At 34.4% G+C, this 15,356-nt stretch overlaps 1 protein-coding gene across 1 annotated transcript in view; it reads left to right on the top strand.

The window, feature by feature from the left end:
* LOC132554497 (serine/arginine repetitive matrix protein 2-like) overlaps nt 1-12,929 on the top strand; it is a 39,410-nt gene extending 26,481 nt beyond the window's left edge. The window contains exons 20-29 of the mRNA XM_060218807.1: nt 1,994-2,062; nt 2,400-2,480; nt 2,692-2,832; nt 3,754-3,853; nt 4,056-4,154; nt 4,896-4,957; nt 5,896-6,435; nt 9,069-9,239; nt 10,670-11,516; nt 11,792-12,929. Of these exons, the coding sequence (XP_060074790.1) occupies nt 1,994-2,062; nt 2,400-2,480; nt 2,692-2,832; nt 3,754-3,853; nt 4,056-4,154; nt 4,896-4,957; nt 5,896-6,435; nt 9,069-9,239; nt 10,670-11,516; nt 11,792-11,998 (2,317 nt within the window). The 3' untranslated portion in view covers nt 11,999-12,929. The remainder of the gene's footprint in view (nt 1-1,993; nt 2,063-2,399; nt 2,481-2,691; nt 2,833-3,753; nt 3,854-4,055; nt 4,155-4,895; nt 4,958-5,895; nt 6,436-9,068; nt 9,240-10,669; nt 11,517-11,791) is intronic.
* The last annotated feature ends 2,427 nt before the right edge of the window (nt 12,930-15,356 follow it).

The raw sequence follows: 15,356 nt of genomic DNA, 5'->3' as shown, positions 1-15,356 counted from the left end.
GTCATTGCTAACCTGGCCTGTAATGTTGTAATGGAAGATAGTTCTTATCCTGTCCTGGTGTTTCACATGTTGTAATGGGTAGATAGTTGTTAACCTGACCTGATGTTTCACATGTTGTAATGGGTAGATAGTTGTTAACCTGACCTGATGTTTCACATGTTGTAATGGGTAGATAGTTGTTAACCTGACCTGATGTTTCACATGTTGTAATGGGTAGATAGTTGTTAACCCGACCTGATGTTTCACATGTTGTCATGCGTAGATAGTTGTTAACCTGTCCTGGTGTTTCACATGTTGTAATGGGTAGATAGTTGTTAACCTGTCCTGATGTTTCTATGTTGTAATGGGTAGATAGTTGTTAACCTGACCTGATGTTTCACATGTTGTCATGGGTAGATAGTTGTTAACCTGACCTAATGTTTCACATGTTGTCATGGGTAGATAGTTGTTAACCTGACCTGATGTTTCACATGTTGTAATGGGTAGATAGTTGTTAACCTGACCTGATGTTTCACATGTTGTAATGGGTAGGTTATTGTACTTATGAGATGTTTCACATGTTGTAATGGGTAGGTTATTGTACTTATGCGATGTTTCACATGTTGTAATGGGTAGGCTATTGTACTTATGCGATGTTTCACATGTTGTAATGGGTAGATAGTTGTTAACCTGACCTTGTGTTTCACATGTTGTAATGGGTAGGCTATTGTACTTATGCGATGTTTCACATGTTGTAATGGGTAGATAGTTGTTAACCTGACCTGATGTTTCACATGTTGTAATGGGTAGGTTATTGTACTTATGAGATGTATCACATGTTGTAATGGGTAGGTTATTGTACTTATGAGATGTATCACATGTTGTAATGGGTAGGTTATTGTACTTATGAGATGTATCACATGTTGTAATGGGTAGATAGTTGTTAACCTGACCTGATGTTTCACATGTTGTAATGGGTAGGCTATTGTACTTGTGAGATGTTTCACATGTTGTAATGGGTAGGCTATTGTACTTATGAGATGTATCGCACATTTTAATGGGTAGGTTATTGTACTTGTGAGATGTTTCACATGTTGTAATGGGTAGGCTATTGTACTTATGAGATGTATCACATGTTGTAATGGGTAGGCTATTGTACTTATGAGATGTTTCACATGTTGTAATGGGTAGGTTATTGTACTTGTGAGATGTTTCACATGTTGTAATGGGTAGGCTATTGTACTTATGAGATGTTTCACATGTTGTAATGGGTAGGTTATTATACTTATGAGATGTATCACATGTTGTAATGGGTAGGTTATTGTACTTATGAGATGTTTCACATGTTGTAATGGGTAGGCTATTGTACTTATGAGATGTAATGGGTAGGCTATTGTACTTATGAGATGTATCACACATTTTAATGGGTAGGTTATTGTACTTGTGAGATGTTTCACATGTTGTAATGGGTAGGTTATTGTACTTATGAGATGTATCACATGTTGTAATGGGTAGGTTATTGTACTTATGAGATGTATCACACATTTTAATGGGTAGGTTATTGTACTTGTGAGATGTTTCACATGTTGTAATGGGTAGGTTATTATACTTATGAGATGTTTCACATGTTGTAATGGGTAGGTTATTGTACTTATGAGATGTTTCACATGTTGTAATGGGTAGGTTATTGTACTTATGAGATGTATCGCACATTTTAATGGGTAGGTTATTGTACTTGTGAGATGTTTCACATGTTGTAATGGGTAGGTTATTGTACTTATGAGATGTATCACACATTTTAATGGGTAGGTTATTGTACTTGTGAGATGTTTCACATGTTGTAATGGGTAGGTTATTGTACTTGTGAGATGTTTCACATGTTGTAATGGGTAGGTTATTGTACTTATGAGATGTATTACACATTTTAATGGGTAGGTTATTGTACTTATGAGATGTATCACACATTTTAATGGGTATACAGCTACTAAATTGACCCTCTGAATTGTTTGCTTAGCTATAATCTGGTGGATACCGAGGGTATGACAGAGGCAGAACTACAGGACATACCATTTATCCAAGTCGAGTAAGTTAGGAATTTAATTATTGATTTTAAAGTGTTATATCATTGATAATATCTTAATAGGTCTGAAGTGGATATCTAACAAAAAATAACTCATACACATTTTTATACATAGGTATAGTTAAAGAAACATACAGTCTGTCTTCATAGTGATGAAGAAAACTATTGAAGATGGTTGTAATTATTAAAAATGAAAATCAATTTTTTTTTAAGGTTTAATATTCCAGTTTTTGAGTGGTTCTTTTTAATACAACAATTACATTTGTTAACCTATTTATTTCAAATTCTTTTAAAGTGAAGATGAATTTGGATGAAAGAGTGAATGTTATGTAAATTTCAGGACAAAAGCAGAGCCATTCCGTTTGAGATATTCACCCAAAACACGACAGCGGTACCGGTCCCCTAAGAGGAAAAGCACTGGGTAAGTAAATATTCTCCCAAAACATGACGACGTAGAAGTTCTCTTAGACAAAGAGTACATGGTAAATTGGATCACTGTCTCAAGATGGAAAGCAGAATCACTTTTTTTTTTCTCTCATCTTTTTTTTTTACTGATTATCATATATCATAATTTCATATAGAGGATTTTGACTAAATGAATGATATAAGTTTTTCTGTGATTTTGTATATAGTGACCTTGACCCTGACCCTAGACTTGGGATCCATCTGACCAATGGTGATAATGCAGTGCCTTCCTACCCTAACCACGACACCCCAGAGTCTGTACGGCACAACTATTTCAGTGACACTAACAGTAACTATAAACTAAAAAGGTAGGTAACTCTCATCAAACACACCAAATACTGTAAAACGTCTGCAGAGGTGGACCCATCATCAAACACATGAAATGCTGTAAAGCTTCTGCAGAGGTGGACCCATCATCAAGCACACCAAATGCTGTAAAGCTTCTGCAGGGGTGGACCCATCATCAAGCACACCAAATGCTGTAAAGCTTCTGCAGGGGTAGACCCATCATCAAACACACCAAATGCTGTAAAGCTTCTGCAGAGGTGGACCCATCATCAAGCACACCAAATGCTGTAAAGCTTCTGCAGGGGTGGACCCATCATCAAGCACACCAAATGCTGTAAAGCTTCTGCAGGGATGGACCCAATGTTTTGTTTTTATTCTTATTTACATAATGATTATTCCAAGTTTCTTGATAATTCAGTTATATTTTTCTTGAGTGCACAAAATTTGTTTGCCTTTCATTGACACCAGTGTAAAATTTGCCACTTTGTGTTGTATCATCATTACTTCACTACATCTTATAGTTCTCCTACTGGAATACAAGTCTTCAAAAACAATCAAGAAAACACCAACATATCATTAGAATCTTAATTAAAACTCAAATTTGATGAAACCAGGAAAAACAATGTTATTTCCATTCCATATATTTTCACTATGAAACTGTATACTTCAGAAAATGTTATAAGTAAGATAGGCTAATGAATATCCCACTTACTGGTGAAGCTTAGTGTGTTCTGATGGAAACGGACCTGGATTAATTAAGATGGTCTTAAATATTGTTATGAAAGTCAATGAAAAATCAGCATAGTTCTCGATTGTTGTATTTTTAGAAATGTAATAGGAAATTATAATGACATGATATGCAAAATGTAAGTAGACATCCATGTGTGGATATTTTAAGAATATATTGGTTTATTGATAGTTGATTGTGTGTCTGATTACAGTCGCAATGACAAGGGTAACCAGCAGCCTGACCGACAGCTTCCTGGCCGTCCTGGGACAGACAAACAGCCAGCGAGACTACCCAACAGGGACCAGACTAAGGTATATATAGTGGTGACTCCTGGTCTAGGATTCAGGCTTGATAAACAACATGGACCTATCACACTGATCATACTCATATCATCTACAATATTGATATTGTCTGTTCTAAATCATATGGCTGAAAAACATACAAAAACATGAAATGTTCCTGATAGTTTCAGCATTAGAAATTATTTTATCTCATGGACACTACCAATTTCAGCCTCATTTTGACTACCAATCCCAGGACGGTGTTTCTCTAAACTCCCATGATACCTTGCGAAGCCGGGATTTTGACTCCACTACCATCAGCTCTGAGCAGGTTGGCTGTGGATGTGACTTATATAACCTTTAACCCCTTAACCTTTGTTTTGTGACTGTGGAAAGAATGTTGAGTGAAAACCTCTGACCTATAACCTTTGTCCTTGTAATGTATATCACTCATACTCGGATTTCTGATTGTATATGCTATACAGGACTTACAGTAAACATTTGGTGTTTAAGGATGACGTACTTGTATGCATTACATCCTGTTGTACACACTTATCCTATCTAATATGTATAATGTTACACAATGTATTATGTAAGCTGTGCACTCATGTCTGCTTTATGTGTTATCATTTGTACATTAATTTTTCAAATTTTGACAGATTTAATAGGTGTATATATACCTTCTTGGATAAATGGTTATTTTTTCCAATATGTTCAAAAATTAAAGTTTTCCTAGTTATATCTGATACTTCAAGTTGTTTAAGACAATCTGTTTTGACTAGCCTTTAAATGTGATTCTGGAATGATGATCATGAACTAGCTTATATATAGATAAAGCTCTCCAATCTGATTTACATACATATTTAACTGGTTTTTATCCAAATTAACAGTCATTGATGTTGAGCCAATCATCATTTGTTATCTTCTATTAAGATGCTGTAACTTGTATTTATTTTGATGTTGATATTTTGATATGTTTAAATGGTGATGTTGACTAGAAATACTATTGAAACTTTAATTCTATGAGATGTCTGTTTATACGTGGTAATTTCTATATTGTTCACACTAACAGGCATCCCTTGGTGTTTCACTTGATGACAGTCGCAGTCGTGTTGACCAGAAATTTGAAAACAGGTAGGGGATCGGATTGAGTTCTATAGATTTAGCAATAGAAGCAGTATTATTGATTTATTTCCAAGATACTAAGAAATTTTAGAACTTACAATTACAAATTAAACTTCCAGTCAGTGTCAGCACTCTAGGACTTCATTCCTTGTGGGATTCTCATAAACCTTCACACACTTATAAAGTGCAATGGCATGCAAGGGTGGGCTGGGGACATGTATTGCTTTCGGAACACTCAGTATGTTTGTTAGAACAAAGTATATACAGGTGCAGGAGTTTATTTAGAATTCTTATACATGTTCAGTTAAAACTCAATTACTCAAACTCCATTGAGTCAAAATAATTTTCAAGTCACGATTTTCCATCTATATCTTTGTAATTTTAGTTTGGATGACTTGAATTTCATTGAGTCAAAATTTCGGTTGTTTCAAAGTGATTTTTCTGTCCATTCAATTGTAAAACAAGGGAAAAGTCTATCATTGTCTCGTAATTAACATTTGTCAAAACATTGGCACATCTGACAAAATCGGTCAATACATACACAGAGTAGAACATCACCTGTGCACAACACATGGCTAATTATGGCATATTGGTCCATCATACACATAACACTTGGTTTCTGGTGATCAATTACCAATTTAATTATCTAATTAAAGGTTGGCTTCTAAAGGATGGAATCCTTTTAGTTACTGTTTCTCTGTCAAAAAAGTTGGGAATAGCTATTATACTGGAAGTATATATTTCTGCTACAAACAACTTCAAGGATAGACTTATCTCATTATAATCCTTGTAACTGTGAAAGAAGATAAATATATATACATACTATCACGTTTGTGAGAAATTGGTTGCATGCTTATTCAGCAAACACCTAATGGTAGTTTCAGTACCATCAGATGTTTGAGGTAAGGTACTTCACTCAGTTGGTGAATATTCTTTTATTATTTCAGAATGGAAAATGTCAGAGGATCTAATAGATACAGTGCTAAAATGGATGACAGAAGACAGGACCAGTCTAGTCAGAATAACAGACCCAGCTCTAATGAACAGGGCAGGGGTGATAGTTCAAGGTCAAATGAACATGATAAAACAAGGCAAAATGATCAAGATATATCAAGGTCAAATGATTTTGATAGGTCAAAACTAAACGAACAAGATAGAGGAAGGTCAAATTACCAAGATAGGGCAAGGTCAAACTATCAGGATAGGTCAAGGACAACTGATCTAGATAGGTCAAGGTCAAATGAACAAGATAGAATCAGGTCAAATTATCAAGATAGAGTGAGGTCAAATGATATTGATATACCGAAGTCAAACAGTCAAGTGCATGGTGCCTTGTCAAATATGTCCAGTATACCCAGTCAAATGAGAAACGATTACAGAAACCAAGGTCAGCCAAGGCCATACAACCCAGAGTCAAGGTCAAGTGAGCTACAAAGGCCATATGACCAGGGAAGGTCTGAGAGACCTGTTCAGTACCAGTTACGCAGGTAATGACATTTCTTGTATGTTCTTTGTTTATAAGATAGTGCAGCTTACAGATATTTTATAACTTTTCTTTTCAGTTTTTTTTCCCCAATTGAAAAAAAACCGAATTTGATGAACAAAATTAGGTCTTATTAATTGGTGATCATTTAGTGGGAACATTTATATTCACCTCTAAGATTGAGGTTTCATTGAATTTCTTGTATTACCCAGGTAGCAGAATTACAGATTTCTGTGTTGTAACTTCACTACCAACTCACTACATAAAAAGCCACAGTAGATAATCATTTGTCAAGGCCGAGATGATATGCTGGTATTGACATTGTACACAATGTTAATAAATGTCTGGCATGCTTTTCACAAAAATCACTTTAATATCTGCTCGCCTACTATTGTTATGTCATGTCACATTGAACATTCACATGTCATTACTGGACAGATATCACTCGGTTCAGAAGTCATCAAATCATTCAAACATAATTTATATATCCATATAAGGTCATTATCATATTAATGTTCCAAATATGGTAATGAAGATACTATTTAGTTATGATGCACGACAAAGGTTCTATACATCATACTTTGTTAAAACCCCAGGTACCTCATTTGATGTCTTCCTCCACCTGTACCTATGTCAGATTGTTTTAGTTTATCGGTTGACATTTTGAAACAATGTCAGATTTCACTATAATTGATGAAATCATTTTGGTAATTAAATGTATATTACTGTGTAAAACCAATACCAGGTGAAACTTTGCGTCCTTATCTCTCCCAACATGTGTTAAGTTGATATGTGAATTAGTATATATTTTGCCCAACGTGCTTTGTAATTTGATGTAAACAAATGTTAAAGTTTGATTCCTTCTTTACATTTTTTATTATTTTTTAAATCTAATTTCCAATTCATTGATAGAAGAAAAGATTAAAACATGACCATATATAGACCAGAAGATAAGGAAATCATACATTACTAGAGAGATCCTACATATATGTTAACTTTGCTGATATGCTAGATATATTTGTAAAAGCTCAAAAATACAAACATTCAATTTATCAACCTCTAAATGTTCCTCATAAGGAATATATTACATGTATTTTTAATTGAGTATAGGAAATCACCATACTTATTCCTTGTGGTTTTGCTTTGCCTTCACGCCTCTGTATTATCAATAGAGCAATTAGCAGTTATGCTGATTATATTACCCAGCAGATTGTAGGAATGTATATACCCATTAAAGTTTATATAAAGAAGGATGTGAGATGGATTTGCCTGAAAGTCTTGAAATATCATATATTGGTATATTGGTACATGTCCGAAATTATTACCTGTAGCTTGCTTAGTTAGTAATGAATATTCCTACCTTTAACGACATTTTTCCAGGCCATGTAATCTAACAGTTTACGACATCTACACTGTTTTTAAGATTAAAATTTTATGATTGTTTACGTGTATAATTTACCAAGCTTTATTTCTAGTTGTAGTTCACATAGCCCTTACCTATATATAGTATAGCATGTTGATTTCCTCCCATTTGACCTGTAGAACGTGGGTCTATGGCCAGTCGTCATGACGACAAATTACCTAGTCATTCCAACCTGTATATATATAGATTCCAGTATGTATTCCACCCTTGCACATCCACCTTCCTTAAGAGTAGAGTTCCAGTATATATCACCCTTCCTGGTACAGATGGTCACTGCCTAGCTCTGTACCTTGAACAACCTCGGGGGTCAAACTGATATTGTCGTAATATATGGTATTAGGTCATTATCATAACTCATCATATCATTTTTGATCATGCCATCAACAGTAACCTCATTACATCATTACTTCCATCATCACAATCAAGGCGGTGTGTTATGACATGTGGTTGGCTTATATAACCCGACGCGGTGTGTCTCAGTGATAATAGAAAATGGATAACAAAGTGTGATATTGGCTCTATTTTTCTAACTATCATTGAATAATGACGTCAAAAATAACAGAATTTCTGTGTTTTAATGGGATATTAACAAATATTGAAATAACTGAAATTAAAAAAAAAACATCAATAAATAAAAGTTGTCCTGTTACTAGACTGGAGTGTGATGCTAGTGGTCAGTAACAGTCCAACATCTTCAGCTCCTGTCATTTGTACTGAATACTCATTCTACCAGCTAGGATTTTAAGAGTGACCAGTCAGTCCATTCTCACACTTTTAACAGACTCTTTTGGATCTAGAACAATTAGGTGATGAAGTGTGGAGTTACTGACACAGGATAAATTAGACTATGAAAAGTAGGTAATAAGATATCAAGCTTGTGTTCATGAAAGAAAACTAGCCTCCTCACAGTACCTAGGTAAATATTATCACTATACAGAAGTCTATTTAATTCATGCTATTAATTATTTATAAAAATCAGATGTTGTTGACACATATTTCTGATGTGAAATCTCACTTGCCGGATTAAAGATGGATTAAAGATTGACCGGTACCTTTTACTGATAAATATGGAGAATGTAAATAATGTTGTACTGTTTTTAAGTACACTGCCATACATATAACAGGAGCTTGAGTGTTGGTGTGAGAATGATATGTATGTAACAATAGATGTTTGTGTATCACAAAATAATACATAATTCTCCCCAACGATACAGCTCACAGCGTAATCATAACAAAGGGCGGGTAACTCCGTCCAGCACTGTTCCCCCTGAGGACGAGGGAGATCAGCCACATGAAGTTAAGGAGGATGTTGAGGAGGGGGAGTGCAATAATGAGGAGGATGCTGAAGAGGTTGTTGATGAGGGTGATGAGGAGGCGGGGTCAAGGTAGAATAAATCCACCCTTATGTCTAGACACAACCATTCCAGTGTTAACCCCTCCCCTCTATTGTAACATCTGTATTCACTAATGTTAACACTTAACTTCAAGCTTCAGATAAGAACCAGGTTACATATCTAAAGATAGATCTGTATGTTCATCTTAACATAATTTCAATTTAATTTTCATGTTTTTTTTTTATAGCGATAAGAAGTTAATTTTTTTATCTTAATATACGATGTCTTATATTAAGATCAAGTCATCATATATGATACTGGTAATCATTGATAGAATGTTGCAATATAAAACCAATTATTTGAACATCAATTAACACCTAATGTACCTTTTTGGTCCTTATCTGAGTTTGTACAATGTATATAAGTATATATGTTATGTGTATAAATAACCTTGTTGGCATGCTCCTACTCACCAAACTGACACCCTGCATGGCTTGTATTGTGAGCCAGTTTCTATGTACCAGATGTTGATGATCCCAATTGTAAGGTGGTTGTATTTCTATGAATGCATGTTCTCTTCACATGAAGAGGGGACTAACCTGCTGTCAAACTGACTGACATGACTTTGAAGGCCTTGATGGCTTTTACTGTAGACATTCAAAGCAGATGTTTATGAACATTTTAGAATTTAAGAATGGAGAAAAAAAAGCATCTTGAGACAACAAATACCGGTGATTGTGAAATGTGAATCCTACTCCATCATTGATAATATTCTTAATACAGATGAACGATATTACCAGTAATTGTGATTTCAAATTTCTATATTTTGTTGAAGAGTTGTCTGGTATGGTAATGAATAAAAGCAGTACACAGCATCTTTGCTGTGCTTACATAGCATATCATATTAGTATAACTTTAATGGGAGGGGCTGTTCTTGTTGACATGATTTTCCTTCAAGAAAGGTAAAAAAATGGTTTGTTAAATTGATTGTGTTGAAAGTCAAAAAAACAGAAATGAAAGATACAGTTTTTCTCCAACCTCACAAAATCTTTCACACACACATATATATATATATTGAAATGGCATTCCACTTATCTAAAACAGGATGTAAACATTTGTAAATTACATTATTTACCTTGAAATCAGACTTATCTAACTCCCTGTTTATAAACAAATAAATAGGTAACAAAGTTCAATATAAGATTATTTTTTATCTTTGTATCTATAAGATAGGGATAATCTAAGTATACATCTAGTTAACAGCTGTTTACAGATTAACATTACACAGGAATGAGAGAAGCATATCCTGCATGGATGTATTGCTACAGTAATACTGAGATAAACACTGACAAAGGTTGTCTCCCCTACATGTATCTATGTGTAGCTCTATTGTTTTGGGTGTCACATGTAAATTTTGTTTCTGTTTTGTGTATCCCTTTATTGTTTTATACTTAAATCACTTATTGGGTTGTTGTTTCCAGACAAGCGAGAGGGCCACCCCCTCTTCCTCAAAGGGACCACACAAGTACCTACACTCCAACAAGGTCTGACCACCCAAGAGACCTGATAAGGGTCAGCTCAGCTCCAAGGGGACAGGCAAGAACGACCCCTGACAACAGGGAACACAATATAATAAACTCTGCTCCCAGATCACAGGGTAGAATGAACTCTGACACTCGGGGACAATCCAATGTGAATTCTGATTCTAGAAGTAATCGAGGAATGTACTCAGACACTCGGGCACAACCTGGCGTGAATTCTGATTCTAGAAGTAATCGAGGAGTGAACTCAGACACTCGGGCACAACCTGGCGTGAATTCTGATTCTAGAAGTAATCGAGGAGTGAACTCAGACACTCGGGCACAACCTGGTATGAATTTTGATTCTAGAAGTAATCGAGGAATGAACTATGACCAAAATAATCAGGGTAGATTGAATTCTAGTCCTCAAAGCACTCCAAAAATGAATGGTACAGTCCACAACCAGGGAGTGTCAACATCTACAAACAATGCAGCCCCTACAAGGAGTAGAATGGGATATTCCAGTGTTCAGGACCGCCCCCTGCCCCGCCCCCCTGTTAATGTTCAGAACTCTCCGGCAGGCATGTCCCCAAAAAGTAGGACTTTTGGCACCAGTGACACCATCAAGAAACTGTATAGCACCCCTCCAGATACGAAACGCATGTATGCCACACAGGACAGCATACGTCGACTTTATAACCAGGATGGCCAAACCCCGCCAGGCAAGGGTGTGTCTACAAGCGGAATGTCATCTGTAGGCATGTCTACAGGGCGCAGCCAAAATATTCTTACCCCACTTTCTCAAAATGTGAGTGTTGTCGTGATTAGAAAATGAAAATAGTGTGTCCAGTGATTGTAGGAGTACTTATTCGTTACATTTTAAAGAAACTTTGAGTTTGTTTTGTACATGTATTAATAGAGGAATCAATGTACTCTAATTAGATACATAGAAACAGATGATTTTTTTTTGTCATACTGAAGTTATATGTTTTAGTAGAAAAACAGTTTTGAAAAAATTTCTTTTCATCTTGATTGACATCAGGTTGAATACTTTTCAGTGAAACGTCTTATTTTTAATTTCAGGTCAGTGCACAAAATTCTCAAAATTACAACTACAACCATTCTCCAGACAAAACTGGTCAGTATGCAAGTTACTCAAGGGCAACAGACCATGTTGGTGAGACACGTGTAAGTCGAGGAGTGACAACACAGCATGTGATCAACAAGAATGTGATTCCGCGGACAGTGTTAGATCCAGGGCATAACCGTGACCTCTGGACTGAGATATGATGTGGTTTTTTTACAAACCCTTGTTATATTTTGATATCAGTCTAATTTAAGATGGAAAGAAGAGAGATGTAATTGTGTGGAAAGTTGCTAATTTTGATGGGGCCAGTTTACAACTATCTAATTGTAGCTTGCATTGTCCTCCCAATTAAATCCTACCTGTTTTCATGTTCTGTCACCAAAGCACTTTAGAATACTTTTCCTAAATCTTCCTTAAAAAATTAATTACTTTTCAACATATTCCTTAGTCCCCTTTACATACCTCTGATGTTTGTCTTACTCTGTAAAGTGTTCTGTGTTTGGAGATTTCTACACCTGTATCTAGGTTAGTCTAGATTGCGACAGAATTTTCCATACATTATATAAAAGCTATGCAATATATGTTATTATCATATCAAATATCAAATTAAGTTCTGTGTGTCTGATAATGTTGCTGATAATTTTAAGGGTTAGCAGGTCCAAGACCACACTACACCTGATAATCATGCAGTTTGTCTTGCCAAGTGCACTGTGATAGAATAATGCTCATGTATATATGGTATCATTGAACAGTTCTTTGTATTTATTTTTGCTAAACGAAGTATGAAATCTTCATAATAATTGTTTAGGTTTGAAACAAGATCAGGCTACATCTCTAACTTTCATTTTGATCTTTTTTTATTTACATTTTATTGCTAACTTTAAACAATAATAAAACTGCTGGTAATTTTGATGAAATTGGTGTATTTGTCAATATTAATTGATAGAACAGCTCATGAGACATTAAATAAGATTAATTCTGATCTAATTATCGTTAAGGTATCATAAAGGTAAAGACTTAATCTCTCTGTCTCAGGCTTGCTTTTTCTTTGTCTCTTTTTTTGAAATTGTTTTAAAATGTCAAGTGTATTTTCTGTTTTTAATTTCTTGAAAGTAAAAATCTTTGGTGCTCCTTAAATATACCTCTACTTCAAGGTTAAAACTTGCATCAGTTTCATTAATTACTTCACATTTTTCTATTTTTTTTTAATATTACGTTAAATATATATTGGGACTATTACACATTTGTTAAAAGTGTCCAGTTAACATGTTGACCTGGTGGAATAGGATCTGGTAAGAATGAGAATTTTGTCTTGTGTTTGTCTTTTTTGTCTACCATTGATGTATACTTCAGTGCTATGAAAAGTGTTAGAAGTCTTGGTATCAAAACCACAAGGAAGATTAAAGACCAGATTTATAATTCTTTGATGTAAAATCTTAAGTCTTTATTTAATACAAAAATGTAGAATCACATATCTCTGTCAAAGTAAACTAAAGGTCCATACATGGATATCAATCTTAATTCATTCATGTGCTAGTGCTTATTTGATGGGAAATAGAAGATAAGAGAATATGTTATTTGGAGTGATGTTGAGTAAGGAATGAAATATCAATATATTAATTTTTTGTTATTTCAAAATAAGATATACAGACTAAGATATTTAGGTCAAATATAAAAATATTTCATATCCTATGCAGAGAATTTTTATATCAAAATTGGATTCATTTTGAGCTATAAATTCAGCATATTTTTTATGGAATGTTCTAACTCAATCTTTCACTTCACAAGAGGAATTTGTATGTGCTAATAAACATGAATCTTGTGTTTGTTCCTATGTATTAACCTTTGTATGTTTATATATTATCTATAGATTTGTTTCATGGATATTTTCGTGTCATAATATGTAACTTAAACTGAAACGCAATGTATACATTCCATAACTTATTGTGCTTTTGATATGAATAACTGGATTTAAGAAATCTCCTTTTTTATTATCATTTCACATTGACTTACTTGTATTTTATCATAAAATGAAAACTTGATAATCTCAGGCCTTATTGCCGTATCATACTCCTCTTTCATCAAACCAAATGAATTTCAATTTGTTTATGTATAATAATGACCTTGCCTACTGCAGCTAAGGTTATGGCCAAAATTTATTGTCAAGGTGATCGTCATGATCTAAGGTCAAGGCCAAAATTTATTGTCAAGGTGATCATCATGATCTAAGGTCAAGGCCAAAATTTATTGTAAAGGTCATCAACATGACCTATGGTCAAGGCCAAAATTATCTAGGAAAACGCCTTTAACAAAGGTCAAGGTCATCATAGTGCTCAGACATTGCCGTCCATCATGTTTTTGAATCAGCTCACTTCTTAAAGTTTGAAGTTTTTATCTTTATCCATGTTATGTCTTTATGGCCAAGTAAACATTCATAAACTTAAGTGTACTTCTGAATGCTTTTAAATGTCTACATATTTGTACAGTAAACAGTGGTTGTGCATGAATTTTACTATGAATTTGAAATCATAATTGAAAGGGTTTTTTTTTCACAAGAATAATTTAGAAATGAAATGTTAAATATACCAAAGCAACATTGATGCAAACCTACTATGGTACCGAAGAAACTGTTCATACACAAATTTGTTGTTGTGTAGTTTATGGACAGGTTTTCTACATATCTAATAGAAAGATTTTGTGAACCCCCACATCTGTAATAAGACAGATTTTGTGCTCACATGTCAGTAATAGACAGGTTTTGTTTGCAAACGTCTGTAAGTAGAGTGGACTTTTCTAAGTGTAAATCCATTTGTCTATTGTGGTTTTAATCCATGTGTATTAGGGAAAATAATTTTTAAGGTTAGATCACTAAAAATCGCAATACAATGAAACGACCATTCCTGGAAGAAAGCAGCATTTTATACAGGTACTTGTAGATACATAGGGAAATCATTTATTCTGTACCTTTCTCATCTATATTGATACATGCAGTTTCCTTGAACTATCTCAGATCATATCATTCGTGTTTCTGGTGATAGACTATAGTAGTGTTTGATACATGAACAAACATTACAGATAGACACCTGTAGATCTAGTCGGTTTATACCGTTCTTTACCAATGTCTATGAAAACAAGTGCCTTAAGATTGTTTTACACTTTGTATGTTGTATTGTAATATCTATACTCCTGGTTTATAAAGTATATGCTGTTTGACTGTATAAACTCTGTGACTTATACCTATATTTTAGGAATAACTGGTTTCAGTGATGTCCAATTTAGCTTCTCTAGTATGTGTTCATCTCATTTTTTTTGAAAGATGTTCAATTTGTTGCAACACATCCTAAAAACGTTTGGGGTTGAAATTACTTTCGCTCTCTTTATCTCCCTGGAACAAGTCATGGTAAAATTGAAGGCAAAACGAAGTAGTTTCATTGGTTCCAGGAGGAAAAAATTGACCAATTACAGGCTGATATGCTCCTTTTAAACATTACAAAGGAGTGACACCCAACTTAAAAGTCATTACAATATACCGATTTGCAAACCAGAGATTCGTTTAATGTA

This window comes from Ylistrum balloti, unplaced genomic scaffold (assembly GCF_031769215.1).
Source record: "Ylistrum balloti isolate Yb309-2 unplaced genomic scaffold, AGI_CSIRO_Ybal_v1 Utg369640, whole genome shotgun sequence".
In the NCBI taxonomy this organism is placed as follows: Eukaryota; Metazoa; Mollusca; class Bivalvia; order Pectinida; family Pectinidae; genus Ylistrum; species Ylistrum balloti.
The sequence above is the reverse complement of the archived record's forward strand: the minus strand, read 5'-3'. Positions and strand labels throughout refer to the sequence as shown.